Source organism: Pyxicephalus adspersus, chromosome 10, assembly GCF_032062135.1.
Source record: "Pyxicephalus adspersus chromosome 10, UCB_Pads_2.0, whole genome shotgun sequence".
Classification (NCBI taxonomy): Eukaryota; Metazoa; Chordata; class Amphibia; order Anura; family Pyxicephalidae; genus Pyxicephalus; species Pyxicephalus adspersus.
The window spans coordinates 51,941,697-51,969,505 of NC_092867.1; the positions used below are offsets into that span (position 1 = coordinate 51,941,697).

Sequence of the window (27,809 nt, forward strand, 5' to 3'; positions counted from 1 at the left end):
CTGCCCTAGTGTATCATAATACCTGGATTGAGAAACCTTGCCTTATTGACAAGAAAAACAAACATTTATCCAAAAAACACTTAACCAAATATGTGTATACTACAATGTGTAAATGTTATCTTATAACCAAGGAACACGAATAAACAAATTAAAAATAGGTTAACAAAATGTACACACATAAAATACCACTAAAATATACCAAATGCATCAAAATAAAATTTTTTATCACCCTTTGTTGGGGTAGTTACTCTTTTTGTGGTTGTGGTGTGCTACATCACTAAAACAGTTCCTTTTTAGTGCATAAGTAGCTTATTTAAAATAATGTATCACATTTTAGTATTTTAGCAGAGAAAAAAGGTATGTGAATATGTCCTCAAGCTGTAAAATAGCCGCAATCCTAACCAGTAGCCAGTAACCAGTAGCCTTATAATATGCTGCATATGAAATGGAGACATGTGCAATTCAAGCTGCATTAATTCTTAATACTATTATCAATTTACCGACTGATTACATATGTTGCCTGAAGCTTCTGCAGTCAGCATAGAAAACTTTGAAATTTAACACTTAACCATTCCTATTTTAAATTTCCCATAAAACAGGAAACAGTCTACCATAAAACAGGAAAAACCGGTGCATTGCCTACCTTAAGCAAAGGTTTTTGTGTGTTCCTTTCCTCACGACCTTAAGTTTGTAGAAATCATAATGACTCAGCAGTCTTTGTTCTCTATAAAAATCCTTGGCATGGACTCATAGTAGCCAGTCGGGAGATTTTAAACTATTAATTTGTGCACCTCCTGGACAAGCAATAGTAAGTAACTCTTTATTTCTCTTGCGAAACTGTTTATGACTGGTAACTTTCCGTGTTTGATTATAGCCAAGCTATATTTTAACTTGTATAATCAGGCAAAGAATGTCAGTACGACAAGAATAGGAAAACTGCTTTGAGTGAATAATTGAAAAAACCCTATGATATTTTCAAATTATAGACAAATGTTTTTAATCAAAATTAACCAAATTTTTTACATTGGTTTTAACCAGAAAAATGGATAAATCATCAGTAAAAATTGATTCAACTATTTATAAATCGATCAGATTATACAAATGTAAACACTGCTTAAACATTTAGCATTGGGGTGCTTAAAATAAGGGCTTGTTCATGCAACCTTAAATTAAAAAAATTACTAACAAATTAAAAATAGAAAACAACAATGTAGAAGATAGTAATATAAAATCCAAGAAAAAATATTTTGCAAATGAGGCAGATGATGAGTATATGTAAGTTATGTATGTTTACATTAGCTGAATTTTTCTTTATGTGGCAGCAAGGTTCAATTATGCACAAAAATGTTACTGATAGTTAGGTCTGCTAAGGTACAAATACAGGTAAAGATGGGCACAATGGTTATTAACAATAGCAGGACCCCTAAATTTACATATTAAACTTACATAATTACATAACTTACATCCATGTCATTTTACATTATATTTAATGATTCATTTGTATACATTTTTTGTTTTGTAGTGCCTGAGCTTACTTTAACTTATTTCCCATTGAGAGGTAAGTAAATGATCTTATAATTCTTGCGTTTCATAATCCACATCCAGGATACTGAACATCACAGACAAAAACTTTTTTGAGGACTGATATATTTATATACAGTATATATGTCTTATACATATATGAATAGTCAAGCAACCGAACCTTATTCTACATAAAGGTGATACATTTCAATAAAAACATTAGAACAATTTTACCTTTAGAGCTTTAAAGATGGGCATTCTAGCCACAAATGTAGAGGGTCATTTTTCCTACTGATTTCTACAGGGTTCTGTGAGGCCTAAACATAACTTCAAGGATTTATCAGGCGTAAAAATGCTGAGAAAGGCTGCTATAGTATCATTTGAGAGTGTGCAGGGGCTGCTAAGATAGCTAAAACATCCATGTTTAGCTATCAATTGAAATATTTAGGCATACATTTTTTGCCAATATACAAGGTTATTACAGAAAAAAAATGGTTCAATCTGAAAAGCAATTTGAATTTGGATTTTTAACTAGCCTTCATACAATGTTAGATACAAACATGAATAAAGTCATTTTTTTTCATATCCATTTTAACATACAAAGAGCTGTACCTTAAAATTTGATAGAAAACTATTTATGTTGAGTGTTAAAAAAATGCTTCCAACATGCAGTACAGTATAAATCTTAATATTCAAGAAAATACATTTTGAATTATTCTTAGAAGATAAATTAGATGGATTTATCCTCAATGTGTTTAACAGCTAAAGCTGCCTCACGAGGAGGAAATATACCAGGGAAAGGAGAATCATGTGGAAATATGATTGTATACACAGTAATACCCACAAATCATGAGAAGGCGAGAATGCATGGCATGTTAAAAATGTATTAGGTATACTGTAAAAATATGTACAGACAAAAATTTCCAAACAAAGCAGACAAAGCTTATTTGGATTCCCTGAACTCATTCATTACTGCGTTTCAATTTGATTTTATTGTAAAAATAGAAAAATGTGTTTATAGAAAACAATAAAAAACAGCTGACATTTATTAAAACTGTATGTTCATCTATAGGAAGGGGAGAGCCGATTCGTCTTCTCTTGGCTGATAATGGAGCTCAGTGGACTGAGGATGTAGTACAGTTGGCTGACTGGTTTTCTGGAAAATGTGATGTGAAGAATAAGGCAGTAAGCTATTTCTAAAAACTTTTTTTAACACTCACACACATACGATGTTTTACCACCTACTTTGAAGCAGAATTGTATGATGATTTTAATTTCTATAAAGTGTCAAGCACCTTAAACCCAGTACAGATGCTAGAAATGATCATTGATGATTGTTTCCAGTCACAGTGAGAATGAATAAGCAATGTATAGGAAGGAAGGAGGATGAAGAAGGAAGGGAGGCACCCTGCTGCATCCTCATTCATAGGAAACAACAAGGCCATTGGCATTGGGGGAACCCTCTAAACACCCTAGAATATTGTCCAAAATGGTGGTGGTGGGAAAACCGCCGTAAACATTTCACTAATGTTTCATCAACATAAATGTTCATCATATCATGTTCATAAATTATTATATAATGTTATGTTAGAAATGTCTGCTATTCTTTTGCTTGTCAATAAGTGATTTTTTTTCCCCCTAAATCTGATATGATCTTTTACAGGTGTTCGGACAACTACCTCAATTCACAGATGGACAACTTGTTCTGTATCAAAGCAACACTATCCTGAGATACCTAGGACGGAAATTTAGTAAATTATTAATTGAATATCATTGACTTATAGTTTGTTTAATTTTTTCCAAATACAGTCTATCATAGCACCAAATTACTCAAATGCAAGAGCAGAAAAAGCAATATTTTTTTTTAAGTTAAGTGTTATGGGTTCAGGTGAGGAGGAGGTTAAAGAGCCCACCCAGAGTGGATAATATAGCTCATAATGGAGCTTTATGACTTACCTTTACTTATAAATGAATTTTATATAGATTACGTAATTTAGATAAAGTCATTTAATGACCCCGGTATGAAAAGCAGCATTAAAAGTTAAAAATACTCTTGTTGGTCCAGTATTTTTCTTAGTAGGCATCAAGAGATGAAAATGAGATCTCTTTATGTTTATTTCCTTATAAAATTAGGAAGTTATTGTTGCCACTAGTGAATTGGGATCTTAGAGCTTGCCACTTTAGACACACACACACACACTTGTGGTTATGATTTCATTCCTTTCTTTTTCTTCCAACTTTTTAAGATGTTGCTGGAAGTAATGATGTGGAGTACACTTACATTGACATGATGAATGATGGAGTAGAAGACCTGAGACAGAAGTTCAGCAAATTCATGTTCTTTGAATTTGTAAGTATACGCAAAAAGCACCATCAAAAACATCCTGGTTTTATTTCTCTGCTGCTACTAGAACTAAAACCTTTAAAAAGGGCACCAGCTACAGATTAATAGCACTAGCAATAGTAGGGATCAGCCACCTGTTCTGCATTTGTCTCAATTTACAAGAATTAGACATCTAGCATTTTAGAAAACAATAACATTCTGTTAATCTCAGATTAGCCCCAATTCCTTTACCTTCAGAGCTCAAATCAGCCCCAGTTTCTGCACCTTCAGGCCCAATTCTTGTAACATTGGAAATGAATTACATACATTTATTAGGTGCCAATTCCAGTTGGAGGCGATATGCACATGGGCACCTTTGTGTATCTGCATTCACAGCTTGGTGTGGGTCATGTCATGTCAGCCTTTGAGTAGAGGCCAAGCTTCATGATTTACAGCTCAGTGAACTCTCAAATACAGCCTTTAGTAGTGCTATATTTGTGTGAAGTACAGACCCACCAAAGGATTCTTCGTTTCATCACCAGCTAGTGCCTGTGATAATCTTCCATGTGCCATGAAAATTACATTGCTTATTTGTTTTATGGAGCACTTGGAGCATGACAACAGGTTTATAAATTTCCTTGTAGCCAATTTTTGTCTATGTGAGTACCTCCAATACTGTAATTTAGAATAAACAGTTGCCCTAAGCAAATGACAAGGTGTTACATTTCAAATGAAATGAGAAATATGATTGGTTTCTCTAAGAGAGGTGCACTATAAGTGCTATGATTTTTCTTGCACTGACCTTTTGAGCACTGTTAAGGCTTTAATCCTCTTTTATTGAATGTTTGATAAATCTCTCCTGCACTGTACTTGTATAGTCTTTCAGTGTTTCCACTGTCTGGCCAAGTTAACTAAATTTGGGAGCGTGTCCAGGCAACAATAGTTATTGACTGTAAAATCAAAATAAATATATAAATATCCAAGGGAATGGTCTTAAATTTACTATATATAAACATAATAGAAGTTATTATATTTATGTTCTTATGAAAGTCTTTTTTTTTTTAACAGGAGACTGGTAAAGAGAAATATGAAAAGGAACTACCAAATCAACTGTCAGCATTTGAGAAAGTCCTTTCAAAGAATTCTAATGGAACCAAATTCCTGGTGGGAGACAAGGTAATTTAGCAGCCAACATCATTAAAAGTGATCAATGAGTATTGCTTAATCCCAAGCTACATATATCAGACCACATACAGTATATCATAACACCTATAGCTCAGATGACTTTTAGAAGGGTATCAAAATAATCAACTATTGCACTCGTTACCGATTGTAAAAATCATTGTTGAGACCTCTAATATTACAATTAGTTATGTAGCACTGTTCTGAGGAGAAAAAGAAGTTACGAAAAAGGATGTGAGAACCCCACAAATCTTGGGTTTTCTCATTCTCTCACTGAGGTGCTATTTCTTGTCTTCAATCAGCCTTGACAGATACCCAGATTCCTGTCTCATCCTTGCTTAAATAGTGGAATCCCATTTTTTTGACAGTTCTGAAGAATAAAACACACATAGGAACATGTTTTCTCCAATGTAGGGACTAAGGAACCTTTCTCCTAGGCAGTCTACCTCTTTAATCCCAAGACATAGGCCCTAGAGTGTGTTAGGCCCTGAGTCCCAGCTGGGCTAGGCCCCACTGGCTTATGCTGTCACTGATTCAAGGTTAATATTTATCCTGAATATCCAGGTATTTATCCATGTCCAATTACCCCCCTCGCTGGGTGCCAATCCAAGTGATTGGGTAGTGAATATACACCCCTCACATGAGATTAGTCCTATACATCAGGGAACCTTCCCAGCAACAGAAGGAGATGACCAATTATCAGACAGGATATTCAATATTTTACCTCTAACATCACCAGGTCCAATGTCTAGAACTTCTAGATTCATCTAGACTCTAAGAATGGAGCAGAAAGGAGATTTATAATGATATTAGTTAAATGTAAAATGTTTTACATGTAGAATTTTTGTTTGTACATGAATTTTCTTGTTTTACATGTAGAATTTATTTTTACAAATACATTATTTGATAAAACAGTTAACATATATATAATAGGGATCGCAGAGAGAATATTTTATTTGCTCAAAATTTGAAAATCACATATTTTTCTTCCTCTATAGATTTCCTTTGCTGACTACAACCTCCTGGACATTATTCAGTGTAACCAAAGTGTCTTCCCAAACTGTTTGTCTTCATTTCCCCTCCTCACTGCATATGTAGATCGCATTGTTTCACGAAGCAACCTCAGTAAATACCTGAAATCCGAGGCACGTAACAGCAGGCCAATTTTTCCAAAAAGAAGCTAAATGCTGCCAGTCTATATTGGCTTACTTCACAGTATGCTACCTCACATATTACTTAGAGTAAACCATGTAATTTCTTTTGCTATCCTAACAATACACATGCATAGAAAAAGTTGTAAGTTCTTCATTGCTCCATTTACAACAGTCTAGCAATCCCTTGATAGCAGCTGTAAATACCGTATCAAACTGTACTTTACTTCACTTTCACCATAGATTGATAGAGGACTTTAACATAAAAGACTACAATCAGGTGCAATAACAGCTTAATTGTAACGATCTGGACCACCTAGTAACTCCAAATGATGTAATGTGTCTTTAATAAAAAGAATTTTCATTTTCACAATGGTTTGTACCTTTCTTTTTACAGATTGTGATATAGACTATTGTTATCATTTAAATTAATATTACTAATAATAATCATGAGTATAGTGGACAATGTACCCACCTTGTAACATAATATATTAGCAAGGATGACCATAATATTAATTTAAAACAATAAACAATTACAAGAGGATTGTATTCTGATCTTTACATTGAGTGCTTAGGTTTACTATGTCTAGTAAATGAGCATTACCATCTACTTTTTTGTGGCTTTTATGCCCAAAGAATGTAAAATGTTTGTTACTCCCATTGATCTGTTTTTGTATAGTATGGCAGAATGGAGAATGGGGTTCTTTGGTTGGTTTCAGGGAGCAGCATTGAGAGGAGGATGAGCAATGCTCCTGTTATATTTTAAATATGTTTTCGCATAGATTTGGCCAGTAGGTGGGGGGTAATAGGGGAGTGGATAATTAGGAAGGTACAAAACGTTATGAAGACTTAATCAATGGGCAGAAAAGTACTTCTTTTGACAAAATAATGGGAGTTCCTTTGCATCTGGAGGAAAAGAAGTTTAAGCTTCATATAAGGAAGGGATTCTCACTGAAAGGACAGTAAAAATGTGGAAAAGACTCCCTCAGGAAGTAGTTTAAGCAGGTACTGTGCATTGCTTTAGGCTAGATGCTTTTCTAGAAGCACAGAATATAACTGTCTTTTAAATAAAAAGGAAAGATAACAAGACTGAACATCTGATTGCCTCAGGGAACCAGGAAGGACATTTTTCCACTGTTGGAACAAATTGTACCAGGGAACTTGAGGGAGTTATGTATTTTTTCAACCTAACTAACTATGAAACTATGTAAAAGTTAAAATTCAACTTAAAGAGATTCCAACTTGTACAAGTTGATAACAAAGTCACTGAACATGATTTTATCACCAACATTGCGGATGTGTTAAGGTGCGTACACACTTCCAATTTTTATCGTTCCAATCGAACGACGAACGATCGATTGGGCAAAAAATCGTTCGTAAAAAAGTAACCAACGACGCCGACGAACGAGGAAAGTCGCTGGAAACGAACGACCGGACCGGCGGATCGGATTGGACGACGATCGTTGAGCATCGTTCGTGTGTACGGTCGTTCGTTGATCGTCCATGGTCAGAGCATGCGTGATGAACGAACATCCGTTCACTTTCCTGTCGTGCACATAGTTCCTCTATCGCTTAAACGATCGTATCTATTGTGTGTACAATATCTACGAACGATCGTGTCGTTACCTCTATGTGCAGTATCGGTGCTATACGATCGTTCATATATATCGTGCAGGAACGTTCGTCGTTCGTTTTCCGACGATAATAATTGGAAGTGTGTATGTAGCTTTAGGCCCTGCTTTGCACCAGTACTCACCAGATGCCAGTCCCCCAATCTAATGCCACGGTCTTCACCTTTAGCAAGCCCTCGCCCCCAAGACTTACTAGGTAAGGGATGGCATCTGGGGATGGGCCGGCAGAGGACCAGGGGCCCACAGATTATGTTGTCAAAATCTACATGGGAAATCCACAGTATTAAACCAAGGTCATACACGAGCGATCAGTCCACCAGATAAGGTACAGAGGGAGTAGGCACAAGCAGAGTCAGGGTCACAGGCAAAAGGTCAGTCCAGGCTGCGTACAAACAATAGGTCAGGAACAGGCAAGGTTGGCACAAGTAAATATCATGAAATTCACTCGACCACAGATTAGCCCAGCTAAACACTATAGGCATAAATCAGCGGGAGCAGAGAGGATATAAAGCCCCAGAAACTAATGGCAGTGCAGAAATGAAATCAGGAACTACGCACTAGATGTCTAGGGGACTTGTGGGACCGTGATTAAAAAATTAAAAATAGGCCTGACATTTTCTCAAAATATTGTTAATAATGAATTCAGTAAGATCACCCGTAGCAACAGGGGGTGTTTCAAAAAAGAAACAGGGCCAGCAGGTTTAAAGTGCATCAAGGGTTTTATTTACTTAGCACTATTTCCAACACAAAACAGGCAAAATAAAACAAACAGCAAAATTAAAGCCTGGCCACTTGGCCACTAACACACCCATAACTGGCAATCCAGCCCAACTTGGTGCTGTACAGGACTCTAAGGCCCTAACCATACATCTTTTGCAACAAAGTCTGTGTCTTTACTCACAGTTCCCAGTTGCCAGTTGCCAGTTGCCAGTTGCCAGTTGCCAGTTGCCAGTTGCCAGTTGCCAGTTCCCAGTTCCCAGTTCCCAGTTCCCAGTTCCCAGTTCCCCTTGGACCGCCTCCCAGCCAAGAAAGAGCCACAGGAATAAGCAGGCTGGGAGTTTATATCCCCAGCCTAATTTCCAGGATGCATTTCAGGTGAGATAGTTACACCTGATCAAACCCAGGCCTCTTTAGCTCCCCCACCTGGCCAAGAAGTTCATTGTCATTAAGCTTGGTACTTCAAACCCCACCTTCAGGTCAAAAGGAAAACTGACTAAACAGAAAAATACTCTGCGTAAAACCTGTATCTGGGGCAAATGTACCTGTCATCCTGGACAAAACCCTGTGATTTATTTGGCCAGCTGTTACATCCCCCCCTCTTGTTTCAACCTTAGGGTGGGGACACAGGCTGCCAAGTAGGTATGAACCCGAGATAAATCATTGACATTCCCCATCTGTACACCAGGAAGATGCTTGACAGTAAAGTACCTCAAGGAATCAAGTGCCCACTTCACAGCCAAACATTCTTTTTCAATAGTACCATAATTTAACTCATGGGCCTTTAATTTCCGACTGAGGTAAACAATAGGGTGTTCTTCCCCATTTTGAACCTGGGAAAGCACTGCTCCTAGTCTGACATCAGATGCATCTGTTTGCACCAAAAAAGTCCTTAGAAAAGTCAGGAGAATATAGCACCGGTTCCCTACACAAAGCCTTCTTTAATGCCCCAAATGCAGCTTCTGCTTCTGGAGACCACTGAACCATTACAGATTCCTTCCCTTTTGTCAAATTTGTCAGGGGAACGGCCTGGGAAGCAAAGTGAGGAATAAAGATCCTGCGATCCCCAAGAAAGCACAAACCTGCTTTTTATTAATTGGGCGTGGCCAATTCTGGATGGCCTTCACTTTCTTTTCCTGAGGCCTTATAATTCCTCTTCCAATGGTGTACCCCAGATATTTGGAATGAATAATTATGTCATCCAGGTAGGCCACAGCATATTTTTGATGGGGTTGGAGTACTTTATCCATCACCCGCTGGAACGTAGCTTGAGCATTCTGTAGTCCGAAGGGCATATTTCGATACTGGAATGCTCCGTCAAGGGTAACAAAAGCAGTTTTTCCCCTAGCTGACTCATATAGGGGAATATGCCAATATCCTTTATTAAGATCTAAGGTGGTCATGTATCTAGCATTCCCCAACCGATCAATCAACTCTTCTATCCGGGACATAGGATAGGTGTCAAACTTTGTGATCTGATTCAGCTTACGGTAATTGTTGCAGAATCTCCAGCTCCCATCTGGTTTGGAAACTAACACAATTGGGCTGAACCAATCGACTCCTCTATAACCCCCAATTCAAGCATTTTTTTAACTTCCTGATGTATTACCTCTCATCCAGATTCAGGAATTTGATAGGGTTTTAATCTTACCCTTTCGCCTGGAGGGGTGATAATATCATGTGTAGCCATGGTCGTCCAGGCAAGTTGGAGAACATATCCCTATTTTGTAGCACAAAATCTCTCGATTCCTGTTGTTGACTCTTTGACAAGGTGTCTGGTATCCAGACTTCTGGGATTACAGAGTCAAACCGAGCAGGTAGCTCCTTGGTCTTCAGGGTTAATGCTTCCCTTTCTTTCTATGGTTTCAAAAAATTTACATGATACATTTGCTCTGGTTTCTGCCTACCAGGTTGGCTAATCTTATAATTTACATCACTCAGTTTTTCCATTACCTCATAGGAACCCTGCCATTTGGCTAGGAATTTACTTTCCACCGTGGGAACTAGTACCAAAACTCTATCCCCAGGGGCAAAAGTACGGATATGGGCACCCCGGTTATAAATTCTCTGCTTCACCAACTGCGCTTGGGCCAGATGCTCTTTAACCAAGGGCATTACCTGCACAATTCTGTCAAGCATTTGGGCCACAGGCTTGATGACACTTCTATGAGGGGAACATCAAACGGGAGTAGACTGTCCCAATTTTTCCGTCTTTATCTACTACCTTCCACAGCATCTGTTTTAAAGTTTTGTTAAAATGTTCTGCTAAGCCGTCTGTTTGAGGGTGATGCACCGATGTGCGTAGCTGCGTCACCTTTAAGAGTTTACAAAGCTCTTTAGTCACCCAGGACATATACGGGGTTACTTGATCAGTATGTACCTCTTTGGCCACTCCTACTCGGCTGAAAACTTGGAACAGCTCCTGGGCTATGGTTTTAGCAGAGGTATTTCGGGGAGGAATTGCCTCAGGATACTGAGTAGCATAGTCCAATATGACTAGGATATATTGATGGCCCCTAGCTGACTTTAGCAATGGGCCAACTATATCCATGGCAATCCTCTCAAACGGGACCTCAATGATGGGGAGGGGAACCAAAGGGCTACGAAAATGTGGCATTGGGCCAGACACCTGACATACAGGACAGGAAGCACAGTACATCTCCACCTCCTTGGCGACCCCTGGCCAATAAAACCTCTGGACTATTCGCTCTCTGTTTTTTTCAGCCCCCAGATGTCCCCCTAAGAGGTGCCCATGGGCCAGATCCAGCCCCAATTTTTGGTATGGCTTGGGTACCACTAGCTGTTCAATGGTTTCCCCCTCACTTTGTGACACCCGATAGATTAGGTCCCTTTCAATAATAAAGTATGGGAATGCAACCCTCTCCTCTGGGTGCACTAGGTTCCCATCAATTTTTATGGCATTCTCCCGGGCTTTAAACAGTGTGGGGTCTTTCAAATGCTCTGTAACAAAGCTCTCCCTATGTACCTGTAAGTCAGGGAATTCCAGGGTTTGCTGGCTTTCCCCCGATGTTGCCGGTTCTTCCCTAGGATTAACTGTTTCCCCTGCTAGCAAAGACAAAGAAAACCCCGGAGTGCCCCCACAATCATCAGAGGACTCCTCAGTAGCCTCATGCTCTGAGGATGCCAGCATTGCATGGGGTGGGTGATTCCAGAGCTCCTGGAATTTGGGAAAATCCCTCCTAATGATAGCATCATATGGTAAGTGGGGAACCAACCCCACCCGATGACACAGTTTACCTAGGGAGGTTTCAAAAGACACTGACGTCACAGGATACTCCCTAGTATCCCCGTGTACACATGTTAACCCCACTGTTTTAAGACAGGAGGTCTCTGTAACCACTAGCTCAGCTTAACTTAGCGTTACCACACTACCTGAGTCTAACAGCGCCACAATTGGTTTGGTATCCGATAGCAATATGTCCTTTTTCCCGGCAGCAATAGCAAATAACATGTTTGGTAAAGGCAGTTTCTGACCAGACCGTGCTTGCAGATCCAAGATTTGAAAAGGAGGATTCAAAAGCTCAGTAACACACGGTATGACCTCTATTAGGTATATCTTTCTATTACCAGGTTTTGCCTTCGGGACTGCCATAATCCTTAATGGCATTGTTTCAACAAGCTGCTGGAAACATTCCTTAGGTAATTTGGTCTATATTGACAATATAGCATTATTTGTTAGTTGTTGCAGATTTGTTGACTACCATGATGTGAATCTCCTTTTTCATTACATACCACAGGTGCTTCATTGTATTAATTTTTAAAGCAGACAGCATTTGAATACAGCGAATGCATTGTAATGTTAAATAAAAAGTTTTAGATTGAGCTTGGTGACTTGAAGTAGCCATCAGAAAATAGGTACAATGTGGTCTTTGAAAGAATGGAAAAGGTCAGACCAAGCTAGGATTTTAAGTGATTTAAGTGATGCCCAGTTAGTACCAATTGATACCAAGAGGCCAAAATGTGCAAAACAAATATAAACCCCCATACTCTTACATCAACAGAACCAGTCTGAACTGTTGATAAAAGGAAGGGTGGATCCATTCTTTGATGTTGTTGAAAATTCTGACCCAACCATCCAAATGGCACAGCAGAATTCAATACTCATCAGACCAGGCAACTATGGGAATTTTAGGGTCAGGTGCATGTTCTTAACTATAGTTTACCTGGTATGGTCTACCTCTGCCGTAGCCCATGTACTTTAAAGTTTGATGTATTTTGCTACCAGAAATCTTCTTCTGCACACTTCAGTTGAAAAAAATGATTCTTTCAGTTATTATTGCCTTTATATCAGCTTGAATCAGTCTGGCCATTCTCCTCAATTAGAAGCAATTAGAAGAAGCAACATGCATTTCACTATTATCTTTCACTGACTGTCATCAGACCTCTTTCATGTTGTCTCTGCTACCTGTATGGACCGTCTGTGGAGAGCAACCTAGGACCCTCTATTTCCTTTTATTTAGTGTTCTTCAGGTGTGCTCAATTAAATGAATCAATTATTTTTTCGCTGGTTCCTGAACCTGAATTCCTAAGTAAGAAGTTCCGGTTCCTTGGCTGCCAACACTGCATTTGTGGGAATAAAAGCCTAAAAGACCTGAACTCCATATAAGGAGAACAAATTCTACCTCCACAATTAAACACTAGATTGCAGGCAGAAGCCTGCAATCTCCACCCAAGGACACCATGTGGGCAGCTTGGGTCAGTGATTGCTACTGCGGAGGGCTTCTGTTAGTAAAAAGGAATCATAATACAGGGAATGGTGCTGCAGTTCTAATGCCATTAACCCCAATTTTTAAATGCTTGATCTATAGGTTTCCAAATTATTGTACAGTGGTGTACTGCCTTTATATCCATGGCAGTCTTTCCCAAAATCAATAACACTTTGATAGATACAGAAACATGAGATGTACAGGCTGGCATACTTTCCCATCACAAACCCCTGCACTTAGAGGTAGAACTGGGAATAATAAAAAAACATATTTCTTGTTAAAATCTATTGTATCAGGCCAAGAATAAACTCATTGTTTCCCAACTGTTCATATCTCTTTTTTTTTTTCAAAAATACTTTTTATTGACCAAAGGTAGAAAAGTAGTAACAACAAATATTCAAAATACAGCATTTGCACAGGGTCAAAGTGGTATTAAAATATCAGTTACAAAACAAATAGTGACTGTATTAACACACACATTCAAAAACATCAAAAACATTTTGTGGTGCAGTCAGGAAGGTTTTCCTAACAGAAAGAAAAACTACAACCTTGTTCAAATAGGTTCCTTCCTGGAATTTTAACAATTTAAAGAGGAATGGAGTTGTAACATAGAACCATATAAACTAGTGTTGGAGTAGGGAAAATAAGACATGGAGAGGGGCAAGATGGGAAGAGGAGGGTTGTGTGTAACGTCTTTTGCTTTTTTATAGAAAGGTGAAGAATCAGGACAACAATTCCTTGAGTGGTTTGAATTGTTATGGAGAAGAGTTTTCTTGCGGAGGGGGGACATTGTAAATATAGAATTAAAAACGGGTCCCAGCTAAAAAGATGGTTTTTAGCTATGTGCCCTCCAAGGCTCTGAAATTGTACGAGGGTGTGTGATGAAAAGTTTCTATTACATCCCTCAAATGAGTTGGGGTAAGTGTGCTCTTTACGATGGGTGGACAGAGCTTACTTTAGTCTGACTTCATTAAAGGGTAGGATTGTATGTTTCTCATCGAGAAGATGGGCTAAAAACTACCGTTTGCCCAAAAATGATAAGCTTTAGGTTGGGAGCCTTGCGGTAAGCTTGGCGTGGAATTTATAGATAAGGCTGAAGCTGCCAGGCTACGGGAGAAAGGTTGTTTAATGACCCTCAGTACCTCTTTGGAAATAATCTCCAACTTTAAAGCTAGAAAATCAGCTTCCGACAATGCTGGCAGTATCAGCTGGGTAAGAAAAGTTTGACCTTGTAGGGTATCACTTCCTTTAGATGAGTACAACCTTTCCATAGTAGGAGGCAAATGTGGAGGTAATGTCCTTAGGAGAATATTTCAGGTTTCCAAGGTGAATCTTAAGTGTCCTTACTGACTGTGGAGTGCGATAGCCTCTGGCAAGGTTTGCTAATAACTTGCTCGACTTGTTTCCATAACAGAAGAACTCTACCTCTTGGTATGATCTGATTGTCATGTCGTATTGGGATATCAAAGATCACAGTGTTGCTTGGCTTGTATTCATGTCTCTCTATCTTGGAGAGAGAGAGTAGTTTTACATTGCTCATAGACTAGCCTCGCCCGATGGCAGGCTTTTATCTAGTTGCGTAAGAAAAGCTTACCTTTTTTACCTGAGTAGTATGTGCTAATCTTTTACCCCGTAGGACTGCTTTTGCTGTGTCCTAATACAGCTTGATGTTAGACTTGTGAACTTAATTGTGGTATGCACAGTCCATCCACCAGTGTTTCAAATACTGCTGAGAGGATTCAACTTTTGCAATATGTGTTGGGAAGTGCCATACAAAATCGGATCCATGCATAGGGTCATCAGAGAATAATAAAGACACAGGAGCATGATCAGAGACAATAAGTGGGTGTATTTCAGCATTTGTGACTCTTAGAAATAAGTTGGCAGTTACTAGGACCAAGTCCAGCCTGGACAGAGTTGGGTGGACTGCAGAGAGTGAAGTCTCTTTCTAACTGATGTAGGCATCTCCAAGCATCTAAGAGACCAGTAGAAGTTTGGTAATGTTTGTTATTCAGGTACATACTGGAGGAGTTTCTGGGATGAGGCTTCCTATTATCTGTCATATTGTTTGTGGCAATGAAGTCACCCTCTACGATGATCGGGTAGGAAGGTAGCTGTGTAATCCTTCTAGCCATATCGTATCTAGAAGGTTTAATTGTCTTGATTAGGGCCATATACAGCCACAATCGTTAGAGGTTGTGCTGAGAATTACAAGGAAAGTTTGCCCATCTGTCCGTGAGCAGGCATTTGACTTTGATGTTACTGTGTATTGCAGACTTTTATGTATTAGGATTAGCACCCTTGCTCTGACCTATTGTTTGCGCATAAGATGGAATATTGATGAGGGTAAGTTGGTCTCTTGTAGTACCACTATGTCTGCTCGCAGCTTCTTAAGATATCTGAGAACTTTGGATCTTTTATCTTTTTTTTTTTTTTTTTGGGGGGGGGGGTTAGTAGCTAGGGCATAGAGGGAAAATATATATCAAATTTCCAAAAGAACAAAGTTAAACCAGTAGCAAAACTTTAATCTGCGACTTCTGTTTTTATCAATGTGGAATCTTACAAAAATGAAAGCAAATCAAGCAATCTGAGCTGGTAGCCATTTGAGTAGATATATTGTGCAGAGTGAGATTTAGCAAAACTACGACTCCACGTAGGGGTGACATTGTAAATATCAGTACTAAAGAGTGGTGTATAATATCATGTGATTGCTCATCCACTTATGTGTTCAGCATAAATAATATTCTGGTAAACACAAATTCACTTGTCTGCGATCAAAGAATTTGGTGATCTTGGAGAGGTGCCCCCAGTATTCGTTGCAGTACTGGTCATTGTGGTATATTGATTATTACCTGGGAAGTGGAGATCAGGAGTCACTACATATTCTGGCACTTGTTGCAGATCCTTGACAATTCTGACTTCCTGATCTGACAGGAAGATTTTTAACACCGCTGGATAGAGCAGGGCAAATTTTATGCCTTTGTTGATCAGAGTTTGGCAAGTAGGAGAGTATGCTTTTTACTGCTTGGTGGTGTCAGCAGAGTAGTCTGAAAATATCAGCATTCTTCAATGGCGAATTGCTTGCATGATAGGTAGGCTTGCATTATATGGGTATTATTATTAAAGTCCAAATATTGTGCTATAATCAGATGAGAGGCTGATTCTATGAACCCTCTTTACTTTCAGCAGGGCTTTGAGGCCTAGTGCATTTGGTGTGGTGACTGCACAAAGTTTATGCAAGTCTGCAGATTTAATGGTCTCAGGTAGGCCTATAAATGTAAGATTGTTCTGTCAGTAATGTTTTTCCATTTCAGGTAATTTATAGGAGTGATTACTGCGTATTGGTCTCTCACCATTTTCTGCTGAGCATGTGTGCTAAAAAGTTTGTCGTTCTCCAGATCACTGATGCACTGCTGCAGCGTTGCTATGTCACTCTCATGTTTTGCAAGGGACTCTGTTATCGGTTGTAGCTGCTGGGCCAAAGTTTCCTTAATTGTTTGAAGCAAACTGAATTGGAGATGGTTGGTTATCTCCTGCGCCAGTTTTTGGTAGTCTAATGGGTGGAACAGCCAATGTTTGGTAGTGCTCGCTGTATCTGGGTTGTCTTCCATGTCTTCCTGTGCAGAGTCATCTGCTTCAGTCTTGTCTGGTGGATTCCTGCATATGGTGCCCTTCAACTATGTTTGCCGTGTTGTAGTCTATATAAACTTATCCATGGCGAGCACGTTCTCATAAAGAGAGAGGAGTTATGGAGGAAAGTACGGCAGAAAAAGTGTCAACCAGGAGCTGGAGCCGCTACACTCTGCAACCACCTACATTCGAACCGGAACTCCCATATCTTTCTTATACAGAAAAGTCCTATCAATCACTACTAGAAGTGTGATGCAGTATGCAGCAACTCCATTTGTCCACAGAGACATGTCATCAGGGTTTGTTGTCAGATTTACAGACCAATGGCACAGCAATGAAAAGTCAGGTTCACTTAACTCATCGCATTCAAAAAATATCTGAATTCAAAAAATTATTTTCTGTATATCAAGTATGTATGTACCTATGTATCCTCTGGGTACTCAGGTTTCCTCGCACATTTCAAAATCATGCAGTTAGGTTAGTTGGCTTCGCCTTAAAATTTGGAAGAGACATTAAATTGAGGGACAGCTAGTGACATGACTATGGATTTCATAAAGAGCTGCGTATAATGTTGGTGCTATTTACATACTGTGTAATAATAATAAGAACACTGGGGAACAATTTTGAACAAATTTTTTGTTGACTTCAATTTTAAGGCTTATTTACACTAAAATAGTTATGCTGATTCTGAAAGTGCAGTTAGTTTACATGAGCCACTTGTTAATGAAAAGAATATTATATTCCCGCCTCTGCACATGAAACTAGGTCTGATGAAGCAGTTCCCTAAAGCTTTGCGAACTGAAGGAGACTGTTTCAAGTACCTAGTTTTAGCATTTCCTAGCCTGTCATTTGAAAAAATAAAGGTCGGTGTGTTTATTGGTCCACAGATTCCGCAGCTCATCAAAGATGAACATTTTATCAGGACAATGTCAGAAGTCAAAAGATTACTTGGTTACCATTCAAAGCCATTGTCAAGGACTTTCTTGGAAACACGCGAGCAAATAATTACACAGAAATTGTCCAGAAACTCTTGGAGAGCTACAAAATGCTTGGTTGCAATATGAGCATCAAGGTGCATTTTCTGCAAAGCCATCTTTCTAACTTCCTGGAAAACCTTGATGCAGTGATAAACAAGGTGAACGATTCCACAAAGATTTGATGGTCATGGAAGGACGGTATTAGGGTAGATGGGATGTACATATGATGGCTGACTATTGTTGGAGCATCCCAGTGGGATTGTCCTAACACTGAACACTCCAGGAAATGCTATAAGCGTAAATTTTTACCTTAACCGCGTACCTGATTATTTTCAAATGTTTTACTGTAAAAAAAAATGTCATAGAGCAACAATAAATCCTTTGTATGAACAAAAGAAATTTAAATAAACAGTACATTCGAGTAATTATTTCATAATTTTTTCATTGTATGTCAAATTCCTATGTTTTTGGACAAAAATGGAGGGTACCCTGTATCATAAAAACTGCATGTGATAGCAAAAAACTGGGGTCATTTCTGTATTCACCATGCAAAATTTAGTAAAAATTTAGTATTATCTAACAAAAATGTGTTCTCCAGTGTAATGACAATAATATAAAAAATGTTTTTCCTTTTTCCATGCTGACCTCTAAGGGAGAGTGGTCAAGCTTTCACCTTCTGGGAAAATGTGTGGTAACAAAGTGGAAGGTTTGGTTCAGTGCACATTCTGCCATATGTATGCACAAATGGAGCAACAGCTCCTAGGTGAATACCGCTGTGACAGATGTGAGCAAATAGCCCTTTTGTTATTTTGCATTGGAGAGCTGGAGAAGCATAGTGCAACACTGAAATTAGTCGATCACCTTGAGAGGGGTCTCCTACACCATGAGCAGGTAGTTACTGGCTTAGATGTGGAGGGTGGAGAGTTTAATCAGGATGAACATGTAAGGAGTTGGGTTAATGTACTGTAGTTAGAAGGAGTGGTAGGGGCACCCAGAAAAGGAAGGCCATCCTAACATGTTTGCAAAGTTATGTGAAGATTGGCAGGTCTGCACCCAGTGGTGGCAACTCTAGATGTTACTGCTACCCCTAACAGCCGGGGGAGCAGCACATCCAGTAGGGGAGTGTCACGGTCCCTTCCGTGACTGAAGTTAGAGGAACTGTCAGACAAGCTGCATGTGAGGTTATCTGACTGTCTCTTTGTTTTTACTTGTTTCTGTGTTGTTGTTTGTAATGACCACACCCCTTGTATCAGGTGCAGCTGGTGGTCATTACTGCTCCTTCATTTAGTCTGGCCTCACATTTCAAGATAAGGGGTTGATATTCACTGCTGGGATGTGAAGAGCTGGTGTGTTGTGCCATCCAGAGCTTCTGCTTCTCAATTTGCTATTAAGATAAGTCAAACTACTTTTGGTGTTTTGTTGTTCTTTGGTTTTTACTAGGCCTCAGGGAGACACTGGGTCTTTCATCAGGGAAAGAACCAGTAGTCTCAAGCCCAGTCACTACTCATAGGGCTATGCAGGGCTATTAGGGCCTAGGTTCCAGTGTATGAGTATTCCCACCATCAGGGGATATTCATACTGTTAGGAGGAGTTAGGGGTAGGTTAGGGTGTCTGTAAGGGGTGACCATTCCCTTTTCCCTAGTCATTGGAGGCCTAGTCCCTATTATTTACCTTTCTGTTTCCCTCTCCTCCCTGCTATCCGTGACAGGGAGGGGAGGGAAATGCAGGGAGGAAAAGACAATTGGTTGTCATATGTGAATCTATTAGCAGGTGGACTGATAGAATAGTTTGTTGCCCGGATCCCTTCAACCGAATAGTTTGCTGTCTCCCTGGTGCCAGGGTTTGGCATGTGGTGGACCGAGTGGACAAATTACTGGAAGGGGCTGGACAGGACTCAGCTGTCTTGGTCTATGTTGGAACCAATGACAAGATAGATGGAAGATGGAGGATCCTTAAAAATCAGTTTAAAAAATGAGGTTTCAAGTTGAAGGAAAGGACCTCCAAGGTTATGTTCTCTGGAATATTGCCTGTGCCATGCACAACACAGGAAAGGCAGAGGGAGCTTGGACAGCTAAACACATGGCTTAAGTCCTGGTGCACAAAGGAAGGGTTTGGGTTCTTAGAGCACTGGGCTGACTTTTCATTGGGGTACAACCTGTATGTCAGAGATGGTTTGCATCTAAATGAAAGGGAGTCTGCTGTGCTAGGGGAATGATTTAGATGAATGGTGGAGGGATATTTAAACTAGGACAGAAGAAAGAGGGACAGTTAAATAAGGTGGCAGAAAGGTTACTCGGGGGTCAGCCACCAGTGGAGGGTGGATTTGGGATAGTTGGGGGGAGGGTTATGGATACATGTGATTGAGCATGTGATTCAGCATTGCTGAATCCTGGCTTTGTTCTTCACATGACTGGGCTCTCAATATTCCTGGGTATACTCTCTTTCATAAAGACAGAGTCAAACAAAAGGGTGGTGGTGTCTGTATGTGAGAGGTGATCTGAAAGTGAATTTGAAAAAAGAAATTGTTGATGGAGCAAGCAATGAGGTTGAGGCATTATGGGTGTAGTTGAATGTGGGGTTGAATAACATACAATTAATTATTACAGTCTGCTATGGGTCCCCCAGTGCTAAGTAAGAAATGGAGAATCAACTACCAGCACAGATAGAAAAAGCAGCAAAAAGTGGAAGTGTTTTCTTCATAGGAGTTTTTAACTACCCTGACATTGACTGGAGTAATGGTACTAAAGGAACAGCAAAAGGGAGGAAATTTGTGAATTTAATTCAAGCCCCAACTAGAAATCATACTCTGCTGGACCTAGTTCTTTCTAACAATGCAGAGCTTATAACACATGTTCATATAAAAGAGAACCTGGGTAGCAATGAACATAATATGATTTCATTTAATGTTAGCTGTAAACAGGAAGCAAAAACAGGAAAGATAAAAACATTGAGTTATAAGAGAGCAAATTTTCCATTATTAAGGGTGGCTGTCTGTGACTGAGACAAGAGGACAACAGGATGTCTATATTCTACAAGTAGACCTGGATGTACTGTTTGATTGGGCAGCCAAGTGGTAATTGACATTTATTATAGATAAATGTAGAGTTATGCACTTGGGGGGCTAACAACATGCATGCTTCATACTGTCTAGGAGGAATACATTTGCGGGAGTCAGAAATGGAAAAGGATCTGGGGGTTCTAGTAGATCATAGACTTAATAACAGCATGCAATGCCAAGCTGCAATATCTAAAGCTAATAAATTACTTCCTTGTATTATGCAACTGAACTAATGCAACTGATGTATGCAACTGAACTACTAAAAGATTAGATTAGCTGAACTGAATCTTTTCTCCCTTGAGAAGCGATGTTTAAGGGGGGATATGATCACCCTGTATAAATATATAAATGGTCCATATAGAGAACTCTCAAATATTCACTTTGAGATCATTACAAAGAACAAGAGGGCACTCTTTGCGTCTGGAGGAAAAGAAGTTTAAGCTCCAGATAAGGATTCATCACTGAAAAATGTTTGTAAAAATGTGAAATCAGCTCCCTCAGGAAGTAGTTTCAGCAACTACTATAGATTGCTTTAAGAAAAAGCTGGATGCTTTTCTAGAAGCACAGAATATAACTGGGTATTAAGTATTTAAAGTAAAGATGACAAAGACTCTTGATCTAGGGAACATCCGATTGCCTCATGGAATCAGGAAGGAATTTTTTTCCCCTGTCGAAGCAAATTGTACCAGGGATTTTTTTGCTTTCCTCTGAACCAACCTTTAGGGTTTTATATCTGGGATATGTTTATTTCCCTAGTGGTTGAACTTGATGGACTTATGTCTTTTTTTAACCTAACCTGCTATGTAATTCACATTCACAAAATATATAATTTTCAACATCAGTCATCTTATCACTTACTTTTTATTCTCACTCCCCCCTATATCAGAATATACCAAAGATGTTCTCTCAAATTTAACCCCAGAGTTCAGAGGTAGCCAGGACCACAGGGCAATCATCAATATATAAATAATTACCACAAGTGCAAGAGTCATTGTAATATATATATATATATATATATCCCAAACACCAGTGAACCTATATACTGTATGTATATGTAGAGACTTATATACCATATATGTCTACCAATAGTGTATAAATCTTCCATTCACACCTAATAAATAGAAGAACTGGATATACAAACTGTAACCCAATTAAAGACTAAACCAAAAATGGAATGGAATTAATATACAACCTATCACAACTTGGAAGACTTTGACTTGACAAAGACTTTGTTTTTCCTTAAAACAATTCACATAACAAAATAAATTTAGTACCACGCAAAACAATGATCAAACTACTGTATACCTATGCTGAATAAACAGATTAAATCAGTTTAGTATTAATGTAAATTGAAAAACATGTACTGAGAATAATTGCGATCCACTGTATTTCATTTATAATGCCGACATATGAATGTATATGTATCAAAAACTCCTCCATGAATGTTTTTGATAATATTGTCTGAGTGTATATGTATCAAAAATTCCCCCTCCAACCAAACCACACATTAACCCCCCTAGCGTTCTAATTCTGTCCGTTTTTTTATGCAAAAAGTATTTTTTTTGCATAGAAATTTTTGTTTATATTGTGGGCCTGTAATTCTTAGGATTAACTCCCAGGTATGATAATTATATTTATTTATTTTATTATATTCATAAATTATACTATAATACATAATTATAAATTATAATTATAAAAAATAATGAAATAATAGATTGTATTGTTTTTACTGTAAAAAAAAATTTTTCCTGCCCCCAGAATCCATTACTCCATTGCATCACCCGAAAGATGTCCCAGATTATGCCGGGTGATGCGATGGGGATGTCCCTCCCCGCTCACTCCACTGAAGCCAACGAAGCTGCTCGCATCACCCAGAGGCTGATCTCCGGGTGATGCGAGCAGCTGCAGTAAATTCCGGGGCTGATGTCAGCGGGAAATCGCTGCTGGCATCACCCCCGGAATTTACAATTGGTGATCGCATCTGCAGTTAGATGTGATGCACCATGCAGAAATCCTGCATGGTGCATTGCTTCTAACTGCAGATGCGAGCAGCGGGGTGGCGGGGACCCAGGCGGCATTTAAAAGCAGATTACTCGGTAATCTGCTTTTAAATTTCCCTCCTGTCCTTGCCCCCCAGCGGAGAGGCGCCCCGGCATCACAGCGGGATCATCTAATCGCCGCTAAAGCGCGGGGCTGAGGTAAGGTGGACCCCCAAAGTTACCCAGAGTGTGACTTGGGGTTACCGCTTTTTGCATGTTTTTTCCACCCCAAGTCACACTTGGGACTACCGCTAGGAGGGGTTAATAAACTTTCAACTAGCTGTATTTATTGGTGTCGATCCACAACTGAGCCCTGCTGAATAGAAGGTGGAGGAGCCAAGAAGGGGATTCCTCATAGTCAGCACTGGCACAGGCACCGGATTCTTTTTTATAATAGTCAGGATTTCACTAGCAGCCAGATCTTGACAGCTTGTCAGCCTTCTGTCTACCATCTAGTTTTTCTGCTTGCACATACTGTACTTTAGGCTTAGTTGGTTGGACAGATTTTCCTATACCTAGGTAGGGTATTGAATACATTTTTATACCTTCAATATTGGCTACTTAATTCCCCTCATTCTCAACAATAACCCCCTGGTATTCTAATTCTGTCCAGATTTCGGTGCAAAAATCGGTACAATTCTTAGGCATAACTCATGAAAATATGTCCAATAGTTATTAAATTTATTAATTTTAATAATAAACTTAAAAAAAAAAATCTGTTAAAAATAAAAATAAAAGAATAGTTAAACATGTAAAATAACTGTACAGTAGCATGTATAATATATAAACCATGATTATATATATATATATATATATATATATTCATATATATTAAATTAAGATTTCCTTGTATTAGATTCAATAAAGCTATATTTTGTATTGAATTCAATACAAAGTTATTTAAATTTCCCACCTCTCGGCCGCACCGGCACATGCACCAACGTCACCGGGAAACCCTGCAGATCGTCTCTGCACTTCGTAGCTTGTCCCCAGGACCTGTGGGGACCAGCAGGACACCGGGGGACAGGGACGGAAAGGTAAGTGTTTTTTTTTTAGGATAAGGCTACCCCGAGTGTAACTCAGGATTACCGCTATTTGCAGGAAAAATCCGCCCCGAGTCACATTCAGGATAGCTGCTAGTGAGGTTATTAAACCCATATTGTATTGAATATTTGTTTTGCTCTACAGTATTGAACTTAATAAGGAAAAACAATATCTCTGTCCACAGTGAGATGATCTAGAACAGGGATCAGCAACTTTTACTATTAAAAGAGCCATTTTGCCCCCTCTTCCACTAAAGAAAAGTAGTCTGGAGCTGCAAAATATAACATAGCTTATAAACTTTTAAAAGTTTTATTCTTTTTTTAATTTTACCTGTTACAACAACAGAATACAACAGAAGTGCAGTGTGCATTAAATACATATAATTACATTAATTTAAAGTTACGTCGTTAAGTCAATAGGCCAACTTAAAACATTAGCAAAGTCCCTATACATGTTAGAACCACCAAATTTGCTAGTTATGTGTAGGAGAACAGTGGCAATAGGGAAAAATACAAAAGTTCCAAAAGACCTTGTGGTTTTCCAGAAAATAGTAGGCAAAGTAACAGCAGGCAAATAGGATTTTTGCGTGATGGACAGCGTCCAGAAGTCAGCATAAACATTAGGACATTGAGAAAAGGTGAACTCAACATAACTAACTAAGAATGCATTAATATTTAATGTATGCACTCCTATTTAATATATTTATAGCTGCATTATTTGTTTACGCTATATTAATCCTGTTTTTTAATAAATAATAATTGCTAGCTTGCATCATGACCTGGTGACGTGTTAGGAATGCAAGCCATAAAGTTTCAGGCAAGTAGGGCGGTGACATTAGGCAAAAACATGGAGGACCAGAGACGGAGCGTGGGTCAGTGAGAGCAGTAGCAATGTGTGGCCTCTGGTCAGCTCACCTGGGGGAGATCGCATTGGTAAGTGTCATGGAGAGCTGGGTGTAGTGCATCGTCAATGCCACTCAGAAGTGTGTAATACAAATTTTTTTTGAATGGAGTACTGACAGGTGGCAGCAGCAGGACGGGGAGGTGGTGGGCCCTGAGACGGAGCGTAGACCGCATTGGTAGCTGGCATCTTGGGCTGGGTGTAGTGCATCATCAATGCTACCCAGAAGTGTACAATTTTAGTGGAGTACTGAAAGGAGGCAGTAGCAATAGCAGGAGAAGGCGGTGGGCCCTGAGAAGGAGCGGGAACCGTATTGGTAACTGGCATCTAGAGCTGGGTGTAGTGCATCGTCAACGCCACCCAGGAGCGTAAAATTTTAGTGAATGGCGTAATCACAGGCAGCAGCAACAGCAGGAGGATGAGGGGGTGGGCCCTGAGACGGAGAATGGACCGTATTGGTAACCAGCATCTAGAGCTGGATGTAGTGCATCATCAATGCCACCCAGATGTATACAATTTTAGTGAATGAAACACTGACAGGTGGCAGCAGCAGCAAGAGGAGGCGGTGGGCCCTGAGATGGAGCGTGGGCTGCATTGGTAACTGACATCTAGAACTGCGTGTAGTGCATTGTCAATGCCTACCAGAAGTGTACAAATTTAGCGAATGGAGTACTGGCAGGAGCAGCAGGAGGAGGAGGAGGCAGTGGGCCCTGAAATGGACTGCATTTTTAACTGGCATCTAAATGCTGGGTGTAGTGCTTTGACAATGCCACCCACCCAGAAGTGTGTTTTACAATTTTAGTGAAAGGAGTACTGATAGGCGGAAGCAGCAACAGCAGGAGGAGGAGGCAGTGGGCCCTGAGAAGGAGCAGGGACCGCACTGGTAACTGGCATCTAAAGCTGGGTGTAGTGCATTGACAATGCCACCCACCCAGAAGTGTGTAATGCAATTTTAGTGAATGGAGTACTGACAGGCAGCAGCAACAACAGCAGGAGGAGGAGGTGGTGGGCCCTTAGAAGGAGCGGGAACCGCATTGGTAACTGGAATCTAGAGCTGGGTGTAGTGCATCATTAATGCCACCCAGCAGTGTACAATTTTAGTGAATGGAGTACTGACAGGTGGCAGCAGCAGCAGTAGGAGGAGGAGGAGGCAGTGGGCCATGAGATGGAGCTGGGACCGCATTGGTAACTGGCATCTAGAGCTGGTTGTAGTGCATTGACAATGCCCTCCACCCAGAAGTGTGAAACACAATTTTAGTGACTGGAGTACTGACAGGCGGCAGCAGCAAGAAGAGACGGTGGGCCCTGAGAAGGAGCAGGGACTGCATTGGTAACTGGCATCTAGAGCTGGGTGTAGTGGATCGTCAATGCAACCCAGAAGTGTACAATTTTAGTGAATGGAGTACTGACAGGTGGCAGCAGCAGGAGGAGAAGGAGGTGGAGGGCCCTGAGACGGAGCAGGGACCACATTGGTAACTGACATCTAGAACTGGGTGTAGTCCATCGTCAATGCCACCCAGAAGTGTGTAATACAAATATCTGAAATTTGTGAAGTGCCAGACCAAGATGTTTTGTGCGCCAGCACTGTTGCTGTGGTCTGTGGTGCCGGAAGTGGTAGGAAGGTAGACAATATTGCTAGTTTGCCTCATGAAGTGGATGACATGAATGCCAACCCTCAATCTTACAATACTTAGATGAGTATGACAAAGTATGACAAAGGCAATGGTGCCTATCAGTGGGAGAACTGGGAATTTTCATCTGCAGTTTGTCAGCCTCCCGGAAGCAGCAGAAATGTAAAGTATATTGCTAACTGGCACAATGGCAAGCATGACATTGGCGATGAATGCCACCCCTGGACGTTGCGATAACTAGCCGAAAAATTCAACCGAGGCAGGCTCAGCTGACAGAGTGTTGGTGATAGGCAGCCACAGACACAGCACAGGAGCATTGATGTTCTGAGTGTTGGTTCACAGAGAAATCTTGGTTGGCCAGTGAGTACTGATTGTATCAGTCAATCAGTGACATCTGCAGTGGGGATATGATAGTTGTTAGTAACCCACCTTTGTTCATTTCCAAAAAGGTGAGGTGACTGACATTTTCCAGTGACAGTTGTGATCGGTTGTCCGTGACCACTCTGCCAGCGGCACTGAAGGTTCTTTCTGACAGAACACTGTATGCCGGGCATGAAAGAAGCTTGATGGGATACTGTGCCAACTGCGGGCAGATTTCAAGCCTGTTGACCCAAAAATTAATGGCGTCACTACTGTCTGGACAGGCATCCTCCTCATAACTGCTGTCGTCAACACCACCACCACCACCAGTCAGAAAAGAGCCAACGTAATCATGCACCATGCGCTTTATCCATTCTCGAAGGTTATGCCGCCTCACTTCACTTGTTTGAGGCGGCCACATCAGGTTTCACCAGGCTTTCAGAAAATAACCCCTGCCTTGGCCTAGACTTTTGGATGTGTGCAGCCTGCTGCTGCCACCGCTACAGGAGGGTACGGTGGAGGCAGTATCCGCTTGAGCTCCGTGTGGAATGTGGTGCGTGGAACTCCTCACACAGCCACTCGCATAGTATCCCGCTCAGGGGAGTCACCTTTTCTTTCCCTTGCGCCGGGTTGGGTAGAAACTGTGACATTTTGTCTTTGTAGCAGTGATCCAGAAGGGTGGCCAGCCAGTAATCATCACAGTTTTTAATGCTGCAAATGCGGGGGTCCCTCCGTAGGCATCGCAACATGTGGACACACATATGAAAAAGGGGATCCCTGGACTCATCCTCCTCTTGTCCCTCAGTAGGCGCCAAAACATCTTCCTCCTCATCACCCACCTTCTCCTCTTCAAGCTGCAGCAGTTCCTGTTGTTACATCGCCCGCACAAGGCCTGGGGCGTGACAGCACAAATGCGTA

The 27,809-nt window shown here is 40.2% G+C and overlaps 1 protein-coding gene across 1 annotated transcript; it reads left to right on the forward strand.

The window, feature by feature from the left end:
* The first annotated feature begins 689 nt into the window (after positions 1-689).
* LOC140340017 (glutathione S-transferase P 1-like) lies at positions 690-6,550 on the forward strand. The gene is made up of 7 exons (XM_072424955.1): positions 690-808; positions 1,523-1,558; positions 2,594-2,706; positions 3,185-3,272; positions 3,768-3,871; positions 4,913-5,020; positions 6,025-6,550. Coding segments are annotated over exons 1-7 (636 nt in total). The 5' UTR covers positions 690-807; the 3' UTR covers positions 6,211-6,550.
* Positions 6,551-27,809: the final 21,259 nt, after the last annotated feature.

What these genes read in the sequence shown, in the direction of transcription:
- LOC140340017 (XM_072424955.1), top strand. An exon ending in GTGATGTGAAGAATAAGGCA is followed by an intron (nt 2,707 to 3,184) that starts GTAAGCTATTTC and finishes GATCTTTTACAG; the next exon opens with GTGTTCGGACAACTACCTCA. An exon ending in AATTCATGTTCTTTGAATTT is followed by an intron (nt 3,872 to 4,912) that starts GTAAGTATACGC and finishes TTTTTTTAACAG; the next exon opens with GAGACTGGTAAAGAGAAATA.